This window comes from Scyliorhinus torazame, chromosome 13 (assembly GCF_047496885.1).
Source record: "Scyliorhinus torazame isolate Kashiwa2021f chromosome 13, sScyTor2.1, whole genome shotgun sequence".
NCBI lineage: Eukaryota > Metazoa > Chordata > Chondrichthyes > Carcharhiniformes > Scyliorhinidae > Scyliorhinus > Scyliorhinus torazame.
This window is the reverse complement of record NC_092719.1, coordinates 170,409,618-170,436,016: the sequence shown is the minus strand read 5'-3', so window position 1 is coordinate 170,436,016 and position 26,399 is coordinate 170,409,618. Positions and strand designations below refer to the sequence as shown.

The 26,399-nt window shown below is 48.3% G+C and overlaps 1 protein-coding gene across 9 annotated transcripts in view; it reads left to right on the top strand.

Moving 5' to 3' along the window:
* slmapa (sarcolemma associated protein a) overlaps positions 1 to 26,399 on the top strand; it is a 383,477-nt gene that overhangs the window by 210,945 nt on the left and 146,133 nt on the right. For all 9 annotated transcript variants that reach the window (XM_072472425.1, XM_072472423.1, XM_072472424.1 and 6 more), the window contains 2 exons: positions 2,231 to 2,287; positions 9,755 to 9,829. In XM_072472425.1, the coding sequence (XP_072328526.1) occupies positions 2,231 to 2,287; positions 9,755 to 9,829 (132 nt within the window). The remainder of the gene's footprint in view (positions 1 to 2,230; positions 2,288 to 9,754; positions 9,830 to 26,399) is intronic.

Genomic DNA, 26,399 nt, shown 5'->3' with positions numbered 1-26,399 from the left:
GAGCAGGCTCGAAGGGCTGAATTGCCTACATCTGCTCCTAATTCCTATGTTCCTATCGTGCAATACCCAGGAGCTATGTCATAGCTTGACTCATGGCTTTTCAGAAAGAGAGATGCTTAAGCTCCATGAAATGAGGCATTCACCAAAACTAGCCTAGTAGTAGGAGATGGGCCATCAAAAATGTTACTCTTTTCTTTCTCTTCAGAGGCTTTGATAGTTCTGCATACTATAAATATTCAAATAACTTTCCCGCATCTGTCATTGTTGAAATGCATTGAATAAAATAAATGTAGAGGCTGTGTATTCCCCATTATCCCTGAAACATAAATGAAGCAGCTGCTAAACAAGTGTTTAACTCGAGCTAGACTGATATATGGGATGTAGGATCCCTAAACATCAGAAATTCAAAGACTTTCTTTTCAGAAAGATGTGTTGTTTTTATGGTGAATTAACTGCTGAATCAGGCTCTTCTAGCACGGTGGTTTGTAATTGTTTAAAAAGTAATGATATCTCCTGGGGACTGAGATGAAATCCCACAAGATTAACATAAATACTTGAAATTTACAGCCAGGTATCGACAGAATAAATTATCATGGGATCAGTACTGAACTGTACTGCAAAGGCTTTAGTGTTTTACAGAATTTATGTTTGGCTATCTGTCAATGCCACAAACCCATGAAACAATGACACCCACAATGTATTCATGAAGAATCCATTAATAGGTGTTTCTGACCTCATGCACAAAACTCTGACCTGGACTGCTAGTGATCATGGTGGCAGTTGCAGTGTGGAAGATCAAGATGCCATTCTTCTTCGATAATTTTCTGGCATTATCAAATTAGGCCGTCTTCATATTTTAGAACAGGCCTTGACCTTTTGGAACACAGAGTTAAGAACACCAGTGGCTAAATATTAGAAAGTGCAGAATATAAAATTATTTACTGATTAGGTGTCAAGAGTACTGGCCCCTCAAGTGTGCAACCTTGATACAATATCAGTTGCAGAGAGGATGCCAATCAATTGCTATTTTCATGTTTATATCCATCTAATAATTCTGAGAAAGTGAAAACTTGAAAGAAAATTAAGTGATTGAATCTGTACTCCTGTAATAGAAAATTAGGTAGTCTCTCTTATGAGAAAGCAGTCATTATTTTGAGTGAGATGAGAAACATTGATACAGTGTGAAGTAGAAAAAATTAAATGACTTGTGCAGTCAGCACAATTCCCCATCCTGATTTTTCTGTTAATTTGATCATTTTTCCCTGCTCCCTTAAAATATATTTCAAAGCCTGACCCTGCCCTCATTGATAATATTAACCTATTCATATCCATCAACTGCTGCATTTAAATCCTGTCTTTTTTTTATACGTTATCTAATTGCAGACATTGTGACAGTAATGATGCTGCAAATTGTCTCCGGCCCCTGGTTGGAGAGGGGGAGAATTGGCCAGGGGTCCCACTTCTGAAAATGGCCATAACCAGCTAGGATATTAGCGCTGCGAGAACAGATACTGATATCTTTATTAAAGAGATTAATATCTTATGAACTCCCTCATTTGAGTTCTATTTGTTTCTATTACAGAGGAAAAAGAGAAAGAATTGAAGTCCTTTAGTGACAACCGTGTATCACAATTTATACTTATTATTGTATGAAATGTGTCTATGGGAAAAAAATCATGGTGACTTTTCTTTGCCTCCTATTTAATAGTATGCCTCCGAACTGTTATTAGATTGAAATTAACTAAACTTATTCCATTGAGCATTATTACTTCCTCTGCAGATGTGAACACATGCCTAGTGCAACAATATCTGAGATAAAAATGGAAGCAGAGTGGAAAATTAATAGTAGTTGGGGACCAGGTTACTGAAGCTAGGTTTTCTTTTATACATTATTAGGTTCAAATGATTGTTATTGGCACAAGTTTAACCTAGTTTTTAATTATCCAGCCAGACTTCAAATGCAAGGAAGGAAATGTTAATCTATATGTGCTCATGTAATTCAATTTTTTTTGCAAACCATTATTGAAGACAAGTAAACTACATGAGAATCATGTTTGAACTGTTATCCATTTCATAGGCGCACTTAAAACATCACATCATGAACTTGTTCTGGTTACAGGCCGAGCAGTTTTTCTTTTTTAAAAAAAAAATAGTATCTGATATATTCATGATGAAATACTTCACTAAAAACATTTTGCATTAATATTACAAAACATTTTTTCAATTGCAGACAAGTTGAAAGCCCCAGTGGAATCAACTCAGAACAATAGGATTTCAAATGTGGAAGGTAAAAGGCTTATTTGTCAGCACTGGAAAGTAATTCTCCTGCATACTCAAACAGAATCAAATAGTCAGTTAAGGCCCAGTATCACCTAGAATTATCAGAGGCAGGTTTTCGAGATTGCTAGGTTGGCTTGGCATTAGTCAACATGTCAGCAGTATTTTTCTGATTCATTCATGGGATGTGGGTGTCACTGGCTAAACCAGCATTTATGACCCGTCCCTAATTCCCCTTGAGAAGGTGGTGGTGAGCTGTCTTCTTCTCTATTAGAATTTACCGTGCAGAAAGAGGCCATCCAGCCCATTGAGTCTGTACTGGCCCTTGTAAAGAGCACCTTAGCTAAGCCCAGGCATCTACCCTATCCCAGTAACCCGACCTAACCTTTTGGACACTAAGGGGCAATTTAGCATGGCCAATCCACTTAACCACATCTTTGGACTGTGGAAGGAAACCGGAGCACCCGGAGAAAACCCATGCAGACTCTGAGAGAAAGTGTAAACTCCACACAGTTACCCGAGGCCGGAATTGAATCTGGAGCCCTGGAGCTGTGAGGCAGCAGTGCTAACCACTGTGCCACCGTGCTGCTATTCTGCAACTGATACTTGATAGCAGTATTGCTGATTTCTGCCATCGCTCTGATAATGAGCAGAAGGAGGTTCACAAAGCAGGAGTAAATGGCTAGGTCACAATTATCCTGTTTTTCTTGGTGATCATAAACATTAACCGGTAGATACATTGAAGTAATTTAGCGAGGGGTGTGACATGCTCTGGCAAATAGATCTTTTGCTGGGTTATTGCCATGGCCTTTACCGTTACTGTCCTTATTGCACTGATCTCCTTCCCATGATTATTCAGAATAAACTGAATAAGCTGAATACAGGTATCTGGTGGTTAGGATATTGGAAGAAATGCAAACAGAATCGTAAATTCACTTATGGCTGAAAATGTTTGCATATCTGGCATGGTGGTGATACAAGAATGTAGGCCAGGACGAACTGTTCACACTGCATTTTATGTGTAGTTTGTTGCTGCTGTGTATTATCTGAACTGAGTGTTAGTACTGTGCATTGCCTGCATGCTGAGGGGTTATATCCGTGCTGCTACCGTAAATCTGTGTTGTCAGCAGAGCAGTGCCTTCCTCCAGCCTTCCTGGCCATGACTGGATTAAATTACCATTCCAGATACAATGCTGGGTGACTGGTGTCCAAATACACCTCCCATTGCCTGTAGACTAGCTGACATATTCTCCATAGAAGCAACCAAACAAAATTCTAATTTGTTTGCATTGCAGAATTTGGTTATCTATTCAATGAGATCATGATTGATCCTCTAGCTGAACTCGAATATTGTGTACCATTATGGTTACCTCATTACAGAACAACAAACAAAGAACAAAGAAATGTACAGCACAGGAACAGGCCCTTCGGCCCTCCAAGCCCGTGCCGACCATGCTGCCCGACTAAACTACAATCTTCTACACTTCCTGGGTCCGTATGCCTCTATTCCCATCCTATTCATGTATTTGTCAAGATGCCCCTTAAATGTCACTATCGTCCCTGCTTCCACCACCTCCTCCGGTAGCGAGTTCCAGGCACCCACTACCCTCTGCGTAAAAAACTTGCCTCGTACATCTACTCTAAACCTTGCCCCTCTCACCTTAAACCTATGCCCCCTAGTAATTGACCCATCTACCCTGGGGAAAAGCCTCTGACTATCCACTCTGTCTATGCCCCTCATAATTTTGTATACCTCTATCAGGTCTCCCCTCAACCTCCTTCGTTCCAGTGAGAATAAACCGAGTTTATTCAACCGCTCCTCATAGCTAACGCCCTCCATACCAGGCAACATTCTGGTAAATCTCTTCTGCACCCTCTCTAAAGCCTCCACATCCTTCTGGTAGTGTGGCGACCAGAATTGAACACTATACTCCAAGTGTGGCCTAACTAAGGTTCTATACAGCTGCAACATGACTTGCCAATTCTTATACTCAGTGCCCCGGCCAATGAAGGCAAGCATGCCGTATGCCTTCTTGACTACCTTCTCGACCTGTGTTGCCCCTTTCAGTGACCTGTGGACCTGTACTCCTAGATCTCTTTGACTTTCAATACTCTTGAGGGTTCTACCATTCACCGTATATTCCCTACCTGCATTAGACCTTCCAAAATGCATTACCTCACATTTGTCCGGATTAAACTCCATCTGCCATCTCTCCGCCCAAGTCTCCAAACAATCTAAATCCTGCTGTATCCTCCGACAGTCCTCATCGCTATCCGCAATTCCACCAACCTTTGTGTCGTCTGCAAACTTACTAATCAGACCAGTTACATTTTCCTCCAAATCATTTATATATACTACAAAGAGCAAAGGCCCCAGCACTGATCCCTGTGGAACACCACTGGTCACAGCCCTCCAGGGTGTAATTGCATTAGAGAGGGTACAGAGGAGATTCACAAGGGTGTTGCCAGGTCTGGAATATTGCAGCTATGAGGTAAGATTCTCCTTGGAATAGAGGAGGTGGAGGAGAGATTTGATTGAAAATGCTCAAAATTGTGAGGGACCTGGATAGAGCGGTTGGATGAGCCTGTTTACATTAGCAGAGAGATCAGTGACTAAGGAGTAAAGATTTAAAGTGATTGGTAGAAGGATTAGTGGGTGCAATAAAGAAAATCATTTTTGCCCAGAAGGCTGTTGGGTCAAGAACTCACTGCCTGAAAGGGTAGTAAAGAAAGAAACCTCAACTCATTTAAAAGGTATCTGGATATGTACCTGAAGTGCAGTAACCTTGCAGGGTAAATGCTGGGATTAGGCTAGTGGCTTGTTTTTCTGCTGGCACAGACGTGGTGGGCTAAGTGACCTCTTTCTTTGTTGTAATCTTTCTATAATTCTATGATTTACTAATTTCTCATTCTTTTAGTCAAAGTGCTGAAATTAAAAATAAGATCATGGGAGCTATTCTTTCCCCCCGCCCCCCCCACGCCGGGTGGGAGTATCGCCGGGGCGCAGCACGAATCGCGCCACGCTGCCCCAGAAACCAGCGGCGCGCGATTCGCACCGAGCCGCTCGAAGAACCGGCGAGCGGCGATTCTCCAGCCGGATGGGCCGAGCGGCCGCTACGATACGACAGGTCCCCGCCAGTGCCGTCCACCCCTGGTCGCTGCCGGCGGGAACTCTGCGGGTGCGCTGGGGGGGGGGGGGGGGTCCCTTCACCGGGGTGACCTCCGGTGGGGTATGGCCCACGATCGGGGCCCACCGATCGGCGGGTCGGCCTCTCTTTCCCCCCTCCCCCAAGGCCACCCTCTTTCGCTATCCCCCAGCTCGGTTTTACCCGAGTGTCCAAGACCTTGGACATAGCCTTTGCAAAGCCATTCCAAAATTCCGTAAGTGCCGGGCATGTCCAAAACATATGGGCATGGTTCGCTGGGCTCCCTGAACATCTCACACACCTGTCCTCTACCCCAAAGAACCTACTCATTCTCGCCCCTGTCATATGCGTCCGGTGCACCACTTTAAACTGAATGAGGCTCAGCCTGGCGCAAGATGAGGAGGAATTTACCCTGCGTCAGCCCAGGCTCCAAAAACAGTCTCTTCACCCGCGGAGTCTTATTTGCCCACACAAATCCCGTAATACTCCTATTTACCCGCTTGAAAAAGGACTTGGGGATGAGAATGGGCAGGCACTGGAAGACGAACAAGAACCTAGGGAGGACCGTCATCCGGCCCGGGGCCTTGCCCGCCTGCATACTCCCCAACCCCTTAATTAATTCCTCCATCACAGTCGGGGCCCTTAATCCCTCTACCCGCCCTTCCTCCACCTTTGTAAACCTTAGTTGGTCCAGGAACTGCCTCATGTCCTCCCCTCCCTCCAGGGGTTCTGACTCGTATAATTTACCATAAAAGTCCTTAAAGACCTCGTTTATCTTAGGTGAGCTCAGCACCATGTTTCCCCCCCCACCCCACCCCCCAAATCTCTAATTCCCCCAATCTCCCTAGCCGTCTCCCTCTTCCGCAGCTGATGCGCCAGCATCCGACTTGCCTTCTCCCCATACTCATACACTGTTCCTTGTACCTTCCTCAACTGGGCCTCAGCCTTCCCCATGGTTAGCAAGTCAAACTCCGTTTGAAGGCTCCGGCGCTCCTTCATCAACCGGCTCAGCATCCGCTTCATGAACCCTGCATCGTCACAGTTCGGAGCATACACATTCACTAGCACCACCCAGGCCCCCTGCAGCCTGCCACTCACCGTAACATAACGACCCCCCTTATCTGCCACAATACCCACCGCCTCAAATGCCACCCGCTTACTCACCAAGATTGTGACCCCCCTGTTCTTCGCATCCAGTCCTGAGTGAAAAACCTGTCCCACCCATCCCTTCCTCAGCCTGGTTTTATCCGCGATAGAATTTACAGAGCAGAAGGAGGCCATTCGGCCCATCGAGTCTGCACCGGCTCTTGGAAAGAGCACCCTACCCAAGGTCAACACCGCCACCCTATCCCCATAACCCAGTAACCCCTCCCAACACTAAGGGCACTTTTGGACAGTAAGGGCAATTTATCATGGCCAATCCACCTAACCCGCACATCTTTGGACTGTGGGAGGAAACCGGAGCACCCGGAGGAAACCCACGCACACACGGGGAGGATGTGCAGACTCCGCACAGACAGTGACCCAAGCCAGAATCGAACCTGGGACCCTGGAGCTGTGAAGCAATTGTGCTATCCACAAGGCTACCGTGCTGCCCCGATCTTCAGGTGTGTTTCCTGTAGCATGGCTACGTCTGCCTTTTGCCCCTTGTGGATTCCCCATCCAAATCTCCAGCCCCCCCATCTAAGGGGGGAGAGAACGCCCCCCCCCCCTACACCCCGTATGAACCAATGTGGACATCGAACACAGTACTGTCCCCCGCTTCAGGTACCGCCCCCACCATTCCGCGGGAAAAACACCGCTCCCTGCCTGGGCCGACCCCACCCCCTGTGACGCATCTCCTCAACTGCAACCTCACCCAAATCCCTGAGGGCCCGGGGCCACAAAGACACAAGAAAACGCAAGGAAAACTCCACCCAAACACCACCCCATCCCCCTCACAAACAACCCCCATAACATACTGCAATCCATTAACTCGAGTCCAACGTCTCATTCTTGATGAAAGTCCACACCTCATCCGGCATATCAAAATAATGGTGTCGGTCCTGGTATGTGACCCACAGCCTCGCCGGCTGTAGCAGCCCGAACTTCACCCCCTTCCCATGGAGGACCGCCTTGGCCTGATTGAATTCTGCACGCTTCTTGGCCAGCTCTGCACTCCAGTCCTGATAAATCCGGATCTCTGCGTTCTCCCACCTGCTGCTCTGCTACTTCTTCGCCCATCGCAGGATACACTCCCTGTCGGTGAGGCGGTGGAACCTTACCACTATAGCCGTCGGCGGCCCGTTCGCCCTCGGCCTCTTTGCCAGGACTCTGTGCGCCTCATCAAGCTCCAAGGGCCTCGGGAATGCCCCTGCGCCCATCAGCGTACTCAGCATCGTGGTCACATACTGACATACCCAGCATACCCAACATACAGCATACCCAGCATCCGACTCCTCCGCGCCTTCAGGGAGACCCAGAATCCACAGGTTCTGCTTCCTCGACCTATTCTCCAGGTCCTCCAGCTTCTCCTGCCATTTTTTGTGCAGCGCCTCGTGCGCTTCCACTCTGACCGCCAGGCCCAGAATCTCGTCCTCATTAACAGAGGGCTTCTGCTGCACCTCCTTGATCGCCATCCACTGCATCTTCTGGGTCTCCACCAGCCTTTCAATCGACGCCTTCATAGGGCCCAACATCTCCGCCTTCAAGTCAGCAAAGCAGCTTCTTAAAACTCCTGCTGCTCCCGGGACCACTGGGCCCACGCTGCCTGATCCCCGCCCGCCGCCATCTTGTTTTTTCACGCCCGTTCTTCTCTCTTCTCTAAAGCCACTTTTTTGACCGCTCCACTCCTTGTTCATTCCATACAGTTCTGGGGGACCCTCACTGTTTCCTTCCCACACCGGAATCATCGTCCAAATGCCACTGGAGCTCCTTAAAAGGGCCTAAAAGTCAGTTATCGGCGGGAACTGCCGACCGTGTGACCTACCTAGGCATAGCCGCAACCGGAAGTCTTGCTATCTTGTTACATCCCTCAGACCACAACATCCGATTTTTAGGTACAAAGCACGTGCAACAAGTACTGTAGGATGTGTATACCACAATTTGAATCTAGCCATCATAATGGCTCGGTAAGAACTGTACTGGCCAGTGAAGCCAAAATCCAGCTGACACGCAGTTTGTGGTTGGCCCGTAATTGCAATAAATTCTGATAGTACCCTAGTCTGTGTTCCTCCCTCTTAAAGTACCTATGAAACCAACTGTTTTAGTGGTTCCCATTGGGTTACAGAGATTCCAGCTTTTCCATTCTATAATACTTTTTGCATAATTATTGAGTATCAATATTTGACAAATGGTTATTTGCAAATGTAGAATTGTTTGGCTTTGTAAAAATAATTCATTTGCCTTTGTTTACCAGGAAACCTGTTTTTACTTTTCATTTCAGTAGAAGGGGTCATTTTACTGTGGTTACTCAAGCAACTGAGAATATTTAGTTCTTGGCTCCATATGTGGATAAACTATGAAACTAGAATCAAGCGCGTCATATTTTTTTTACATTGCTGTGGAAGAAACAGCACCAAATATGGTTAAGGGTAATAGAAAACTCCAAAGGCATCTTAAGAAACTGTTTTAAAAATACCAAATAGATTCTGGAGTGAGGCTGGGTCATCAGACGTAACTTCAACCAACATACACCCTTCTATTCTGAAATAGTGATCAATTCACAGCTGTTCAGCATAGTAATAATACATTGCCTATGAAATTCTCCACATGGAACACCACTTCCAGTTTTAAATGAGGGAAGAAATATCCAGCTGAGTCATTGATTCGTGTTGTGCTTTTTTAATCAAAATATATTTGAGTAAAATTCAGAAAATACGTTAAATTTGAGTGACATTAAAGTTTTGGATCAAAGCCCAAATATATTCTACTTGGAATATCTGTATAAACTGTGTACACAGTGCTCTGTAACTTAACAGCTGCTGTCTTTGGCACACAGTCATAATAAAGATAAAAATGCTCATCACGACTGAGCTGTATACCCCTATTAGACTCTTTGCTGATCACATGAAAAAGAGCCTACAAAATTTCAGAATTCATCAGCTTTTCAGTTACCCTGACTTTCATTTTCCTCCAAGACTGCATTTCTGCTAAATCCCAACAAGGTTGAAAGTAATTAAACTGGTGTTATAAGCTGAATGGTGTTGTGTGAGAGAGCCTCACTTTTCACCTCTGCTACCCCGCTGAACAAATTTCAGAAGTGCCAGGTATAATAAATTGGATTTATTTTGTCTTTAAAAACTTTCCATTTAACAGATTGTTGTATTTTTCTGAACTCTATAAAATTCTAGATATGTTTGAATCTCATCTGGAAAATAATCAAACTACAGAAGAGGACTTAAAGAATGATTCAGAAAGATTTAAAGGTATGTTGTGGAGGTGGGGAGGAAGGACGAGAAGAATTGCTTTTGAAAAATTTCTTGCTTCAGTTCTTGACCAAAAATGGAGTGCTCAAGAAACAGAGGTAAACTCAGTTTATTGCAGGCTGATTTTCATCACAATTTAATCAACTTTTAGGAGAAAAACATTTCCTGAATGACTTTTGTTATTTTAAAAGCATGTTGAAACAATGACAAATGGCAATCAACGTAAGCCTTTATAAGGCAAGATCTGATGTGCCTGTTGATGAGGTAGGAAGTTTACAGAAGTAATTCCACACAGCTGTATATACCGTAAAGCTAAATGCTTTTATATGTTCAATATTTTATGTACTTAATGGAAATCCAGGAAATATGACTATGTAACGATAGCTATAATTTATAACATTACATCTCAGGAGGTATGTATACGTAACATACATAGTGCTTAATGTTAAGTAAACTCAACTGAGATTAAAGGAAACCAGTCTAATACGTAGAATCATAGAATTTACAGTGCAGAAGGAGGCCATTCAACCTATCAAGTCTGCACCGGCCTTTGAAAAGAGCACCCTACTTAAGCCCGCACCTCAACCCTATCCTGTAACCCACCTAACCTTTTGGATACTGAGGGGCAATTTAGTATAGCCAATCCACCTACCCTGCACATCTTTGGACTGTTTAGGGTTTGAATGGATCTTATCTAATCATAAAATATTAAAAGAGAATTCCATGTGCTAACACCTCCTGTGGTATCCTTACTGTTAAATATTTTGTGCCATTTACACAAATAATGACCGAAGCATTAAATAAAAGTTACTGTACTATTTGTAGTGGTAATCACTTTACAGATATTCATTATTGCACTGTTGTAGAAACAGCAAAGGTTTAGTAAAAGTAAAAATTGGGGCTGATTTAGCTCGGTTAGCTAGACAGCTGGTTCGTGATGCATAGTGAGGCCAGCAACGTGGGTTCAATTCCCATACCGGCTGAGGTCCTTCATGAAAGCCCACATTCTCAACCTTGCCCCTTGCCTGAGGTGTGATGATCCTCAGGTTAAATTACTGCCAATTAACTCTCCCCTTCAAAGCTGAAAGCAGCCTATAAGTCACCTGGGACTATGGCGACTTTACTTAGTTACTTGTAGAAAAACCAATTCTTGCAATTCTAATTTGCAGCTTTCAGGAAGTTCAGGTTCAGTACAATATTGCCTTGCTGCTCCTCTCTGCAGGCCAATGACTTCTGACAGATTCAGCTCAGTAAATGGTGGCACTCAAATAACAATGAAAATGAAATGAAAATCGCTTATTGTCACCAGTAGGCTTCAAATGAAGTTACTGTGACAAGCCCCTAGTCGCCACATTCCGGCGCCTGTTCGGGGAGGCCGGTACGGGACAAGTGGCCATTCTTTATGGAAGGTCTAGACAGTCAGGACTGGAAGGTTATTCAATCTCATGAAGTTGCCAAGCCTGCTTCTATCTTCAGCAGACATTTGCACATTTAATCATAAAATTGTTACAACACAGAAGAAGGCCATTTGGCCCATTGTGTCACCATCTTTTCCCCATAGTCCAAAAATGTTTTATTTTCACATAATTATCCAATTCTCTTTTGAAAGCTTCAATTGAATCTGTCTCCATCACACTCTCAAGTGGTGCATTCCAGATCCTATCCATTCACAACATCAAATGGTTTTTCTTCATGGTGCTGCTGCTTCTTTTTACAGTCGGCTTAAATCGGTGTCCATTGTTTCTCGATCCTTATGCTAGGAGAAAAAAATCTCTTCCTATCTACCCTGACCATACCCATCTATGAAATCTTATCTTCTACAAAGACAACAGCCCCAGCTTCTCCAGTCTATCCATGATACTGAGTTCTCGATCCCTGGAATATTCTCGTGAATATTTTTTGTGCCTTCTTGAATGCCTTCAAATCCTTCCCAAAGTGTAGTGCCCAGAATTGGACATGATACTCCAGTTGAGGCCAAAGCAATGTTTTCATAGAATCATACAAGGTTAATGGCACAGAAAGAGGCCATTGTGTCTGCGCTTGCTGAAAAACAAGCCAACCAGTCAAATCCCACTTTCCAGCAGTTGGCCCGTAGAAGTGCAGGTTGCAGCACTTGGTCTGCATATCCAGACACCTTTTAAATGAGTTAAGTGTGTCTGCCTCTACCACCTTCTGGGTGAAAAAACATTTCCTCATCTCTCCTCTCATCTTCTACTAAGCACGTTAAATCTATGTCCCCTAGCCACTGGCCTCTGCTAAAGTCGATAGACTCTACCATCCACACTATGCTGGCCCCTTACAATCTTACCTCATGCAAATCTCCCCTCGGCCTCCTCTATTCCAAGGAAAACAACCTCAACCCATTTAATAATATATGAAATTATTCCATATGCTTTCTTAACCACCTTATCCAACCTGCCTATCTTCAGGGATTTGTGGACATTCACTCCAAGATCTCTCACTTATTTGCACCTTTCAGTATCCTCCCATTTATTGTGTAATCCTGTGTCTTGTCTGACCTGCCCAACCTCTCACTTCTCAGTTGAATTCAGTTTGCCAATTTCCTGCCCACCTGACCAGTCCATTGATATCTTCCTGGAATCTGCAGCTATTCTCCTTGCTATCTACTATGCAGATAATTTTTGCACCTTCTGAAAACTTCTTTATCATCCCCCTTCCATTTAATACAATTCATTAATATATACCACAAAATGTAGGGGCCCGAGTACTAAGCCTGCAGAACCCCACTGGAACAGCCTTTGAGTCACCGCATCCATCAACAATTACGCTTTGTTTTCTGCCACTGAGCCAGTTTTGTATCCAGCTTGTTATATTTCCCTCGATGATGGGCTTTGATGGGCTTTCATTTATTTAACCAGCCTGCCATGTGGAGCCTTGTGAAAAACCTTCCTAAAATCCATGTGGACCACATCAACTGCAGTACCACGATCAATCCTCGTTACTTCCTCAAAAAAGTTAATCAATTTTATACAGTTTGTCATAACTTTCTTGCTTTTGCACTCTACCCCCCATTTTATAAAGCACAGGGTCCTGAATGCTTTATTAACTGGTTCTCAACCTACCAGACCTTCTTCAATGATTTGTGTACACATACTCCCAGGTCCCTCTGCGCCAACACCACCTTTATCTTCCCCTTTATCTGATATTGCCTCTCCTCTTTCCTCCTATTAAAATGAGTCACTTCATACTTCTCTGCATAAAATTTCATCCACACCTTGTCCACGCATTCCACCAGCCTGTCTGTCTTTTTGACATTTAACACGATCCTCCTCAGTTCACAATTATTCCAAGTGATTTGTCATCCAAAATATTGAAAATGTGCCTTGTACATCCAAGTTACACCCAAGTCTAGGTCGTTAATATATCAAGAACTGCAGGGTCATAAAACTGATCCTGGAGGACCCCACTATACATCATCCTCAAGTTTGAAGAACAACCATTCATCACTACTGTCTTCTATACTTCCGGTTGCGGCTATGCAGAGCTAAGTCGCACGTTCGGCAGCTCCTGCTTGGAACAGACTTTTGGGCTCTTTTCAGGGCCCCCCAACGGCATTTTTTCGACATTTCCCGGTGTGGGCAGAAGACTGCAACATTCCCCTGACAGTGTATGGCTTGGACCAGGAGCGGGGCGACTAAAAAAAGTGGTGGTGAACCCAAAGAAAGTGCGAGGGAAGAAGTGCAAGATGGCGGTGGGCGGGACCAGGCAGCATGGATGCAGTGAGCGCAGGAGCAGCAGGAGGTTATCAAGCGCTGCTTCAGGGAGCTCAAAGCGGACCTGCTGGAGCCAATGAAGGCTTCTATTGATAAGCTGCTGGAGACCCAGACGGCCCAGGGGGTGGCGATCTGCAAGGTTCGACAAAAGATCTCTGATAACGAGGACGAGATCTTGGGCCTAGCGGTAAAGGTGGAGGCGCACGAGGCGCTCCACAAGAAATGGAAGGAACGGTTCGAGGAGATGGAGAATCGGTCGAGGCCGAAGAATCTGCGGCTCCTGGGCCTCCCGGAGGGGCAGGAGGGGTCGGACGTGGGGGCCTATGTGGTCACCATGCTAAACTCGCTGATGGGAGCGGGGTCCTTCCAGGGGCCCCTGGAGCTGGAAGGGGCCCATAGAGTGCTGGTGAGGAGGCACAAGGCTAACGAGCCGCTGAGGGCGGTGCTGGTGCAGTTTCATCGGTTCGCTGATCGGGAGTGCGTGCTCAGGTGGGCCAAGAAAGAGAGGAGCAGCAGGTGGGAGAACGCGGAGGTTCGGATATATCAGGACAGGAGCGCGGAGGTGGCGAAGAAGAGGGCCGGGTACAACCGGGCGAAGGCGGTGCTGCACAGGAAGGGGGTGAAGTTTGGCATGTTGCAGCCGGCGCAACTGTGTGTCACCTACAAGGACCGGCACCATTATTTTGAGTTCCCGGAGGAGGCGTGTGCCTTTGTTCAGGCCGAGAAGCTGGACACAAACTGAGGGTCGGGATGGATGGTCGGGGATTGCTGTTGGTGTGTTATATTTTATGGGGGGGTTCTTTGCTCTTGTGTCTTTTTGATTCGGTGTGGGTGGTTAGGGTGGGTTGGGCGTTGTTTTAGTTGGGTCTGTCGGGTGGGCTCTTGGAGGGGGGCAAGTAAATGGAGTCGGGGTGGATGGCCGGTAGGGGGGATGGGGCCCCGCGGAGGAGGGGGAGGCCCGAGTCGTGGGTGAGGGGACTGGGCCTGTAAAAGGAGCTGCGTCAGAGGTGGCGGGGCCGGGCAGGTGGAAAGAGCGGGCTTTTTCACGCGCTGGAGGGGGCGGGGAAGCGAGGGTTGTTTCCCGTGCTTGGGATCGAAGGGGGAGGCGGAGAGCCTACTGATGGGTAATGGAGGAGGAGGGGATGTCCCACAATGGGAGGAGTCGAAGGAGAGGAGGGAGTGGCCGGGGTCAGCAGGAGTCAGCTGACTTGCGGGAGTGCAATGGGGGGAGCAAAGCAGCTACGAGGGGTTCTAGCTGGGTGGGGGTGGGGGGCTGGGTGGGGGGGAACCGGGCTGCTTGCGGGAGTGCAATGGTCAAGGGGGAGCTGGGACGAGTAGAGGGGGTCGGGACAGGTGTCTGCCGCTGTGAGGAACGGGCTGGGCGTGGGGTGCGGGCGCGTAGCTGGCCGAGGAGGGGTTATGGCTAGTCGGCGGGGGAGGGGGGCGGGTAGCCCCCTAATCCGGCTGATAACCTGGAACGTAAGGGGACTGAACGGGCCGGTCAAGCGGGCCTGGGTGTTTGCGCACCTGAAGGGGCTGAAGGCGGATGTGGTCATGCTCCAGGAGACACACCTGAAGGTGGCAGACCAGGTAACATTGAGGAAGGGGTGGGTAGGTCAGGTGTTTCATTCGGGGCTGGATGCCAAATATCAGGGGGGTTGGCGATCTTGGTGGGAAAGAAGGTGTCGTTCAAGGCGTCGAGCATTGTGACAGGCAATGGCGGCAGGTATGTAATGGTAAGTGGTAAGCTGCAAGGGGAGAGGGTGGTGCTGGTCAACATGTACACCCCGAACTGGGACGATGCAGGTTTTATGCGGCGCATGTTGGGTCGGATCCCGGACTTGGAAGTGGGGGGCCTGAGAATGCGGCCTGAGACTTTAACACGGTGTTGGATCCGGCACTGGACCGCTCCAGGTCTAGGACGGGTAGGAAGCCGGCGGCGGCTAAAGTGCTGAGGGGGTTTATGGACTAGATGGGAGGGGTGGAGATTTGCAAGGCCGGGGGCTAGCGAATTTTTATTCTTCTCGCACGTTCATAAGGTCTATTCCCGGATCGACTTTTTTATTATGAGCAGGACGCTGATAGCGTGAGTTGAGGATACCGAGTCCTCGGCGATTGCCATTTCGGATCACGCCCCGCATTGGGTAGACCTAGAGCTGGGGGAGGAGAGTGACCAGCGCCCGTTGTGGCGCTTGGAGGTGGGGCTGTTGGCGGACGAGGAGGTGAGTGAGCGGGTCCGAGGAAGCATAGAGAGATACCTGGAAGCCAACGATAACGGGGAGGTCCAAGTGGGGATGGTCTGGGAGGCGCTGAAGGCGGTGGATAGGGGAGAGCTGATCTACATTAGGGCCCACGAGGAGAGCAGAGGGAGAGGCTGGTGGGGGAGATGTTGAGGGTAGCTGGGAGGTACGCGGAGGTGCCGGAGGAGGGACTGCTGAGGGAGAGGTGTAGCCTCCAGGCCGAATTCAACCTGTTGACCACCAGGAAGGCGGAGGCGCAGTGGTGGAAGATCCAGGGGGTGGTTTATGAATATGGGAAAAAGGCAAGCCGGATGCTAGCGCATCAGCTACAGAGCGGGAGGCAGCTAGGGAGATCGGGGGAGTTAAGGATAGGGGAGGGAGTGTGGTGCGGAGTGGGGTTGACATCAATGGGGTCTTCAGGGATTTTTATGAGGAACTGTATCGGTCCGAGCCCCCACTGGAGGAGGGAGGGATGGGGCGCTTACTGGACCAATTGAGGTTCCCGAAGGTGGAGGAGGGACTGGGTGCGGGATTAGGATCCCCGATTGGGCTGGAGGAGCTGGCCAAAGGGATAGGGAGCATGCAGGCGGGGAAGGCACCGGGGCCGGACGGTTTCCCGGTCCAATTCTACAAAAAATATGTGGACCTGTTGGGCCCGTTGCTGGTTAGGACCTTCAATGAGGCGGGGGGGGGGCTTTGCCCCCGACAATGTCCCGGGCACTGATCTCCTTGATCCTGAAGCGGGACAAGGATCCCCTTCAGTGTGGATCTTACAGGCCAATTTTGTTGTTAAATGTAGATGCCAAGGTGCTGGCGAAGGTCTTAGCCACGAGAATTGAGGACTTGGTGCCGCAGGTGATCCACGAAGACCAGATGGGGTTCGTGAAGGGGAGGCAGTTGAACGCGAATGTGCGGAGGCTCCTGAACGTTATTATGATGCCGGCGAGGGAGGGGGAGGCGGAGATAGTGGTGCCGATGGACGCTGAGAAGGCCTTTGATAGGGTAGAGTGGGGGTACTTGTGAGAGGTACTGAAGAGGTTTGGGTTTGGGGAGGGGTTCATCAGGTGGGTTAGGCTGTTGTACGAGGTCCCGATGCCGAGTGTGGCCACGAACAAGAGGAGGTCTGAGTACTTTTGGTTGCATCGAGGGACGAGGCAGGGGTGTCCCCTGTCCCCACTGCTCTTCGCACTGGCGATTGAACCCCTGGCTATGGCACTGAGGGAGTCGAGGAACTGGAGGGGGTTGGTGCGGGGTGGGGAGGAGCATAGGGTGTCGCTCTATGCGGATGACTTGCTGCTATATGTGGCGGACCCGGTGGGGGGAATGCCGGAGATAATGAGGATCCTCAGGGAGTTCGGGGATTTCTCAGGGTACAAGCTCAACATGGGGAAGAGCGAGTTGTTCGTGGTTCACCCAGGGGACCAGGAAAGGGGGATTGGCGAGCTCCCACTAAAAAGGGCGGAGAGGAGCTTCAGATATTTGGGGGTCCAGGTGGCCAGGAGCTGGGGGTACAGGTGACCAGGAGCTGGGGGGCCCTGCATAGACTTAATTTCACGAGGCTAGTGGAGCAAATAGAGAAGGAGTTTAAGAGGTGGGAGGCGTTGCCGCTGTCCCTGGCGGGTAGGGTGCTGTCAGTTAAGATGACGGTGCTCACAAGGTTTTTGTTCCTGTTCAAGTGCCTCCCCATTCTTATCCCGAAGGCCTTCTTTAGGCGGGTCAACAGGAGCATAACGGGGTTTGTGTAGACGCGAGGGACTCCGAGGGTGAGAAGGGTGTTCCTGGAGCGGAGTAGGGATGGGGGGGGGGTGCTGGCACTGCCCAACCTCTGTGGGTACTACTGGGCCGCCAATGTGGCGATGGTGCGCAAGTGGGTGATGGAGGGGGAGGGGGCTGCATGGAAGAGACTGGAGACGACGTCTTGTGAGGGTACGAGTCTGGAGGCGCTGGCAACGGCGCCGCTGCCGCTCCTGCCAATGAGGTATACCACGAGCCCGGTGGTGGCGGCTACCCTCAAAATCTGGGGGCAGTGGAGTCGGCACAGGGGGAAGTGGGGGCATCGGTGTGGACCCCAATACGGGGGAACCACCGGTTTGTCCCAGGGAGAAGAGATGGAGGGTTTTCAGGGTGGTACAGGGCAGGGATAAGAAGGTTGGGGGACCTGTTTGTGGATGGTAGGTTCGCGAGCCTGAGTGAGCTGGAGGAGAAGTATGGGCTCCCCCCGGGGAACACCTTTAGGTATCTACAGGTGTAGCGCACAAAGACTCCGTGAGACGAATAGAGTGAAGTTGATGAGGCTTTATTAAGCGTGTCTGTTCCCCCGCAGCTCGATAGTAGAATGGCCTGCGGGGGAGGACTCCGGCTTCTTATACTCCGCCTTCAGGGCGGAGCTAGAGGTCAACGGCCAACCAGGACCCGGGATCTGTCAGCCAATGACATTAGGGCTTCCAGTCCCACATGCCCCCTAATACATACTACCACAACAGGTAAGGGCGTTTGCCAGGCGGCAAGTGGTGGAATTCCTGCTGCTGCGGCCACGCACGGTACAGGACAGGGTGCTCTCGGGGGGGGGGGGGGGGGGGGGGGGGTTGGAGAGGGGAAGATCTCGGCAACTTACCAGGTGATGCAGGAGGAGGAGGAGGCCTCGGTGGTGGAGTTGAAAGGTCAGTGGGAGAAGGAGTTGTGGGAGGAGATCAAGGAGGGAACATGGGCAGATGCCCTTGGGAGGGTGAACTCTTCCTCTTGGTGCGTCATACAGTTTAAGGTGCTGCACAGGGCACACATGACCGGGACAAGGATGAGCCGTTTTTGGGGGGGTGAGGACAGGTGTGTTAGGTGCTCAGGGAGCCCAGCAAACCACACCCATATGTTCTGGGCATGCCCAGCGCTGGAGTAGTTTTGGAAGGGCGTAGCAAGGACGGTGTCGAGGCTGGTAGGATCCAGGGTCAAACCGGGCTGGGGGCTCGCAATATTTGGGGTTGCAGGGGAGCCGGGAGTGCAGGAGGCGAAAGAGGCCAGTATTCTGGCCTTTGCGTCCCTGGTAGTCCGGCGAAGGATTCTTCTTCAGTGGAAGGATGCAAGGCCCCCAAGCGTGGAATCCTGGATCAACGATATGGCGGGGTTTATGAAATTGGAGAGGGTGAAATTTGCCTTAAGGGGATCGGTGCAAGGGTTTTTCAGGCGGTGGCAACCGTTCTTGGACTTCCTGGCAGAACGGTAGACAATGGTCAGCAGCAGCAGCAACCGGGGGGGGGGGGGGGTTCTATTTTATTTTTGTTTGTCTACACTGGAGGATCTGAGGGGGTGTATATATTTGCTATGGTTGCTATGTGTTAATTCGGGGTGTTAATTTATTATTTATGTATAGGGGGGAGGGGGGTACGGGGTTTTATTTTGTTTTGTATTTGATTCTATTGGGTTCCTTTTTCATTTTGTTGTTGATATTTTGTGAAAACTTCAATAAACATTACTTTTTTTAAAAAACTACTGTCTTCCATCACTCAGCCAATTTTATACCTGATACTACCCCTTTTATTCAAAGCCTCTAACTATATGCACCATATCCACAGCATTACCCTCATCAACCCTCTCTATTACCTCATCAAAAGTAATTTGCCTGTAACAAATCCATACTGGCTTCCTTTAATTAGTCCACATTTGCCCAAGTGACTTTTGTGCCAAATTATCATTTCTAAAAGCTTTCCAACCACCGAGGTTAAATTGACTGTCTGTAATTACTGAGTTTTCTAGCCTGAATTTCTTGGTAAAGACCAGTAATCGTTGGTGATTTGCAGTTCACCTCCAAAAGAATAATAAAGGCTTTGGAGCATTGAGACAGATATAACCCTGTGTATATTATGGATTAACTCTGAAACCAACGCAGTCTCTGGTCTATCTTTATTGAACTACTGCAAGAGTCTTGAAATTTAATCAGATCAAGTAGTATGGTAACCTCGAACAGACAGCAGCTAACTGTTTCAGAATGAAAACGTTAATTAGTTGGCTTTTCATTGTCTAGTTCCCTTGGGAGTTATCCGATAAGAGGCTTGCAGGGTTAAGCCTGTAAATCAATCTAATCTAATAACCTTTTCCCCTGGGTTATGCTGGATACAACATTGTTGTATGCAGTCATACGTACAATATAATACCACGGCCACTGGTTTGTAGCAATTAAGCTAGTCGCATCTGGTTAGAATATTATAGTTTCTGACCTCTCTAGATTCAATCTTTGACTCTGTATATTTGCATGGAACCTATACATGCTGTCCAAAGTTTGTTTAACTATTATCCGAAAATTACAGGAGCATGGCTGGAAAGATGTTCCAGATTATGAGAAATTAAATCAGTACAGAGGCGCCTTAAACTTTTGGGGAGCCCCATGCTTCCCCTCTTTGTGGGACCCCACAAATCACACTTCACCTTCTGGTGACGTGGCAGCCCACCCCATATTACCTCAAGCCCCTCTCCCAATGATGTCAAATACCCTCCAATGACAGCAATGCCATCCTGACTCTGCCCACCCTCAACTCACACAATGCTATCTGGCCTTGCTCTCACCAGTCTGGTTGCTCAGCCCACCTCGCTCTCAGCCCTGTCCTCTGGTCAAGTCACCCCGCTGCTCCCTGAAAACCACGCTGGCGCCTGCCATGACCTTGCACCTCCCAACTGCTCATCTCTCACTCAAGTGGCTGGGCCCCCAGCCTCGGCGGCCACGTGTGCTCCTGGTTGGCTGCCTGGCTGCTGCTAGCGTGATCTGCCCAGCCCTGGCCACTGCTCTTGCCATCTTACGGCCTTGCCTTCGCCAGTTCTGTTGCTGCCCAGCCCTCTCACTCACTCCTGGGCTCTGGTGGTCCAGTCACCTGCTGATCCCCGAAAGCTATGGGCCGATGCCTGCCTGACCCTCGCAACCTCCTGACTGCTCACCTCTCGCGCGGGTGGCCATGCCTCAAGACTCAATGACATTGTGTGCTCCCAGCGAGCTGCCTGGCTGCTGCTGGTTTTATATAGCTTGCCATGGCCCAGTCTTTGTTCTTTCTTTGGTCAGTTGGTTGCCTGTCATCCATCCCGCCCGTACCACCTCGCTCTGGAATCAGGAGATCCGTACGAACTGCTCCAGTTTCCACCACCTCTCAATTTTGGGACAGTGTTTTCTTTCTCTAAGGGGGCTCCAGCCAAGCTCATATCAAAGCTCCAAAACCTAGGACTTGGCTCCCCACTCTGCAATTGGATCCTCGATTTTCTGACCAACAGACCACAATCAGTAAGAATGAACAACAACACCTCCTCCACAATAGTTCTCAACACCGGCGCCCCGCAAGGCTGCGTACTTAGCCCCCTACTCTACTCCCTGTACACACACGACTGCGTGGCAAAACTTGGTTCCAACTCCATCTACAAGTTTGCTGACGATACGACCATAGTGGGCCAGATCGCGAATAACCATGAGTCCGAATACAGGAGGGAGTTAGAGAACCTAGTGGAGTGGTGTCGCGACAACAATCTCTCCCTCAATGCCAGCAAAACTACAGAGCTGGTAATTGACTTCAGGACCGCAAGAAACATCAGAGAGCCGTGAACACCGCCCAGTCCATCACACAAACCTGCCTCCCATCCATTGACTCCATCTACACCTCCCGTTGCCTGGGGAAAGCGGGCAGCATAATCAATAGATCCCTCCCACCCTGCTTACTCACTCTTCCAACTTCTTCCATCGGGGCAGGAGATACAGAAGTCTGAGAACACGCACGAACAGACTCAAAAACAGCTTCTTCCCCACTGTCACCAGACTCCTAAATGACCCTCTTATGGACTATTTCATTAACACTACACCCTGTATGCTTCATCCTATGCCAGTGCTTATGTAGTTACATTGTATATGTTGTGTTGCCCTATTATGTGTTTTCTTTTATTCCCTTTTCTTCTCATGTACTTAATGATCTGTTGAGCTGCTCGCAGAAAAATACTTTTCACTGTACCTCGGTACACGTGACAATAAACAAATCCAATCCAATCCAATCCACCAATCAGGGACTGATGTGGTTTTTCATTGCTGCTGGTAGGGCTCAAAAGAGACTATTTGCAAATTCAGAGCAACAAAGCTCTTGATTGGCACTCCCTCAGCCAGCTCTCAGTATGGGGCCTCTCCTATTGGCCCAGGCCCGGTGCTGTAGTGCTGTGTGTGTTGTAACAAGTCCACTTCTGGTTAGCATCCTTCGCAACTTTAGATCATCCTAAAAGTGCGAGTCAGCCAATTAAGTTTTTTCTTTGCATTGTTGCGATACAGGACAATGCTAATTTTTTATAAAATACGGTATCAAATGGAAATGAGTGACTTGATGGTCTACAACTTGAGTGTTGCTGAATAAAGAAACATGCAGTCGAAGCTTTTTATCTTGTACTCATCAGGACAAATGCAAGAGAGTCAAATTTCCAAGGGACCAACAATTCGTACTGCATGAGAAAGTGAGTGCTGACTAGTTGACAAGTCGACTTTAATTGGCCAAGACGTTGCCATGGTGAATACACCAGAGAGCTGTTGCATCTGCCCTGATGAATGCAAGACAAAAAGCCTGTCTCTTTCTTTCAGCAATACTCAAACAGAAATTAAGTAATAGCCAGATATTTTATTTAGATATTGATGGTTGTGGATCAGTATTTATCACCTCACAGATTGTTTGGTCATTATCTTATTTCTGTTTGTGGGACCTTGTGCACAAATTCACTGCTGTGTTTCCCAACATTCAACAGTGACTGCATTTCAAAAATATTTAATTGCTTTGAGTCATCCTGAGGTTGTTAAAGGTGCTATGTAAATGAGCATACGTTTAATCTTTTGTGTTATTTTAATGCAGCTGAATGTTTATTTTTAAATACATGTTTACACGATCACTAGGGATACCCTTTTGACTAAATCATAGATCCATTGCGTTTAGACATTAAGTTGGCTTTGTGTTCATCACTGGCAGTTATCCAGTTCTGACATTGGAGTTTTATTACAAGCGTTTCCTAAACACGAACTTCAGGGAAATTATGCAAAATAAGGAAGTAACTGGCATTTTAAATACAAGATTTTCCAAGTAATCTGTGCCACTCCGCATCATCTAAAATTTGGGGGGGGGGGGTGAGCGGTGGCCAAGCGTGGAGGATGCTGGGTCAGGGTGGAAACAGAGCAGGGAGCACTGGCTGGTCTTTGCTTGATTTTATTAGCTCCAACGTAGGGTGGTGCCCAAAACCCATAATACCTGTCTAAATCAACTTATAAAGCAGGCAGTCGTACTGTACAATCTATCTTCAGATACAGCTGAGAGGCCTCAAAAGTAACTAGGTAGTAGCACCTACCTATTTGAGGCCAGTCTTGGAGTGGTAAATAAATTGATGGGCAAGTTAATTTGGACAGCAGTGTGTCACAAGAAGTTAGTCTTCCTGATGGGAACTTCAAGAGCAAACAAGATTTTTAATGTATAGCATTATTACAGTATTTTTATACAACTTCTAATTTTAAAAATCAAGTTTCCCTTTCTGCTTGTTAGATTAATATCAGTTTATTTGCTTGATGCTTCAATACTTATGTTGATTTGAGTCATCCTCGGGCTCCAGTCTATGGGTCTTGCATCTGAAACTCACTTGGAATGTGACAGTTCCAACTCCATGCCTGAGGAACTGATGAGATTTCATGTTGTGACATGAAACCTGATGTGAATTTGGCAGAGGGCTCACAAACCTTTTCACAGTCAGGATATCTGATTTTTTCTAGTGCAAGTATGAGTATTTTCATGTAGCAGCTCTGTTACTGAACTAGTAATCCAGAGGCTTGGCCTAATCGGAGAACATAAGTTCAAATCCAACCATGATAGTTGATAATTTGAATTCACTTTTTTTTATAAAAAAGAACAGAAAAGAAAAGTACAGCACAGGAACCGGCCCTTCGGCCCTCCAAGCCTGTGCCGACCATGCTGCCCGTCTAAACTAAATCTTCTATACTTCCTGGGTCCGTCGTATCCCTCTATTCCCATCTTCATGTATTTGTCAAGTTGCACCTTAAAGGTCACTATCGTCTCTGCTTCCACCACCTCCTCCGACAGCGAGTTCCAGGCACCCACTACCCTCTGTGTAAAAAAAACTTGCCTCGTACATCTCCTCTAAACCGTGCCCTCGCACCTTAAACCTATGCCCCCAAGTAATTGACCCCTCTACCCTGGGAAAAAGCCTCTGACTATCCACTCTGTCTCTGCCCCTCATAATTTTGTAGACCTCTATCAGGTCGCCCCTCAACCTCCGTCGTTCCAGTGAGAACAAACTTTGTTTATTCAACCGCTCCTCATAGGGGCAGCACGGTAGCCTTGTGGATAGCACAATTGCTTCACAGCTCCAGGGTCCCAAGTTCGATTCCAGCTTGGGTCACTGTCTGTGCGGAGTCTGTACATCCTCCCCGTGTGTGCGTGGGTTTCCTCCGGGTGCTCCGGTTCCTCCCACAGTCCAAAGATGTGCAGGTTAAGTGGATTGGCCATGATAAATTGCCCTTCGTGTCCAAAATTGCCCTTAATGTTGGGTGGGGTTACTGGGTTATGGGAATGGGTGGCAGTGTTGACCTTGGGTAGGGTGCTCTTTCCAAGAGCCGGTGCAGACTTGATGGGCCGAATGCCTCCTTCTGCACTGTAAATTCTATGACTGTGACTATGACATAGCTAATGCCCTCCATACCAGGCAACATCCTGGTGAAATCATAGATGGTAACAAGCATCAAAAGAGTCCAGGCAGCCCAACATGCCTGTGCCAGCTTTCTGCGAGAGAAGTTCGGCTTGTTTTCATTCTCTTGCCTTTTCCCCGGTGTCACCATTTGAGGGAAACTAGAGATGGGCAATAAATGTGGACTTGCTAGCAGTGCCATCCCAAGAATTTTTTTTTTTTTCAATAAACATTTTATTGAGGTATTTTTTGGCATTGTAACAGCAGCAATATAAATAATGTACATAAAAATATAAACGTAGTGCAAATACCACCTTCCTCCCCCACAGGCCCCACCATTACCTAACCTCCTAATCTACGCTAACCTAACCCCCCCCCCCCCCCCCCCCCCCCCCTTCTGCTGACGATTAATTCTCTTCGAAGAAGTCGATGAATGGTTGCCACCTCCGGGCGAACCCTAACAATGACCCTCTCATGGCGAACTTAATTTTCTCCAGGCAGAGAAAGCCAGCCGTGTCCGATAGCCAGGTCTCCGACTTCGGGGGCCTCGAGTCCCTCCATGCTAGTAATATCCACCTCCGGGCTATCAGGGTAGCAAAGGCCAGAACGTCCTGCCTCTTTCTCCTCCTGGATTCCCGGATCCTGCAACACCCTGAAAATCGCCACCTCTGGACTCAATGCCACCCTTGTATTTAATACCTTGGACATTACGTCAGCAAACCCTGCCAAAATCCCTCAGCTTTTGGACATGCCCAGAACATGTGGACATGGTTTGCTGGTCCTCCCGCACATTTTGCGCACCTATCCTCCACCCCAAAAGAATCTGCTCATCCGGGCCATTGTCATGTGAACCCGGTGCACGACCTTGAATTGAATCAGGCTGATCTGGCACACGTCGCGGCCGCGTTGACTCTACTCAACGCGTCCGCCCGAAAGGCCCTCCTCTATCTCTCCCCCCAGCTCCTCCTCCCACTTTTGTTTCAGCTCCTCGGTCTGCGTCTCTTCTGATCCCATAAGCTCCTTATAGATGTCAGAAACGCTCCCCTTCACCTATCCATCCTCTAGAAACCACCCTATCCTGAATCCCCCTTCGCGGCAGGACTGGAAAGGGTGGTACCTTCCCACGCAGTAAGTCCCACACCTGCAGATATCAAAATTCGATTCCCCCCACCAATGCAAACTTCTCGTCCAGCGCCCTCATACTCAGAAAGCTCCCTCTATAACCAAGACCCCCATCCTCTCAATCCCGCTCTCCGACGAATTTGGAACCCCCGTCCATCCTCCCCGGGGCAAACCGGTGATTATCGCAGATTGGGGACCAGGACCGATGCTCCCACATGTCTCCTCCACTGCCCCCAGACTCTCAAGGCCGCCACCACCATGGGGCTGGTGGAGTACTGCGCCGGCGGGAATGGCAGAGGCGCAGTTACCAGCCCCCCCCAGACTTGTGCGCATGCAAGAAGTTGCCTCCATACGCACCCATGCCGGACCCCCCCCCCCCCCCAAAAAAAAAGCCACTTCTTAATCGTGGATATGTTAGCCGCCCAGTAATAATTGCTAAAGTTCGGCAGCGCCAACCCGCCCTCCCCCCGACTCTGCTCAAGCATTACCCTCCTCACACCCCATACAAAGCCCGCTATAACTTTATTGGCCCGCTTAAAAAAGGACCGCGGGATGAAGATGGGGAGACATTGAGAAACAAACAGGAATCTCAGGAAGCCCGTCACTTTCACCGTTTGGACTCTCCCAGCTAGAGACAATGGGAGTGCATACCATCTCCGGAAATCATCTTTTATCTGATCCACCAATGGGCCAAGTTCAATTTATGTAGCCGGTCCCAATCCCGCGCCACCTGAATTCCTAGGTACCTGAAACTGTACCCTACACTCTAAAACGGCAGTTCCCCCAGTCCCT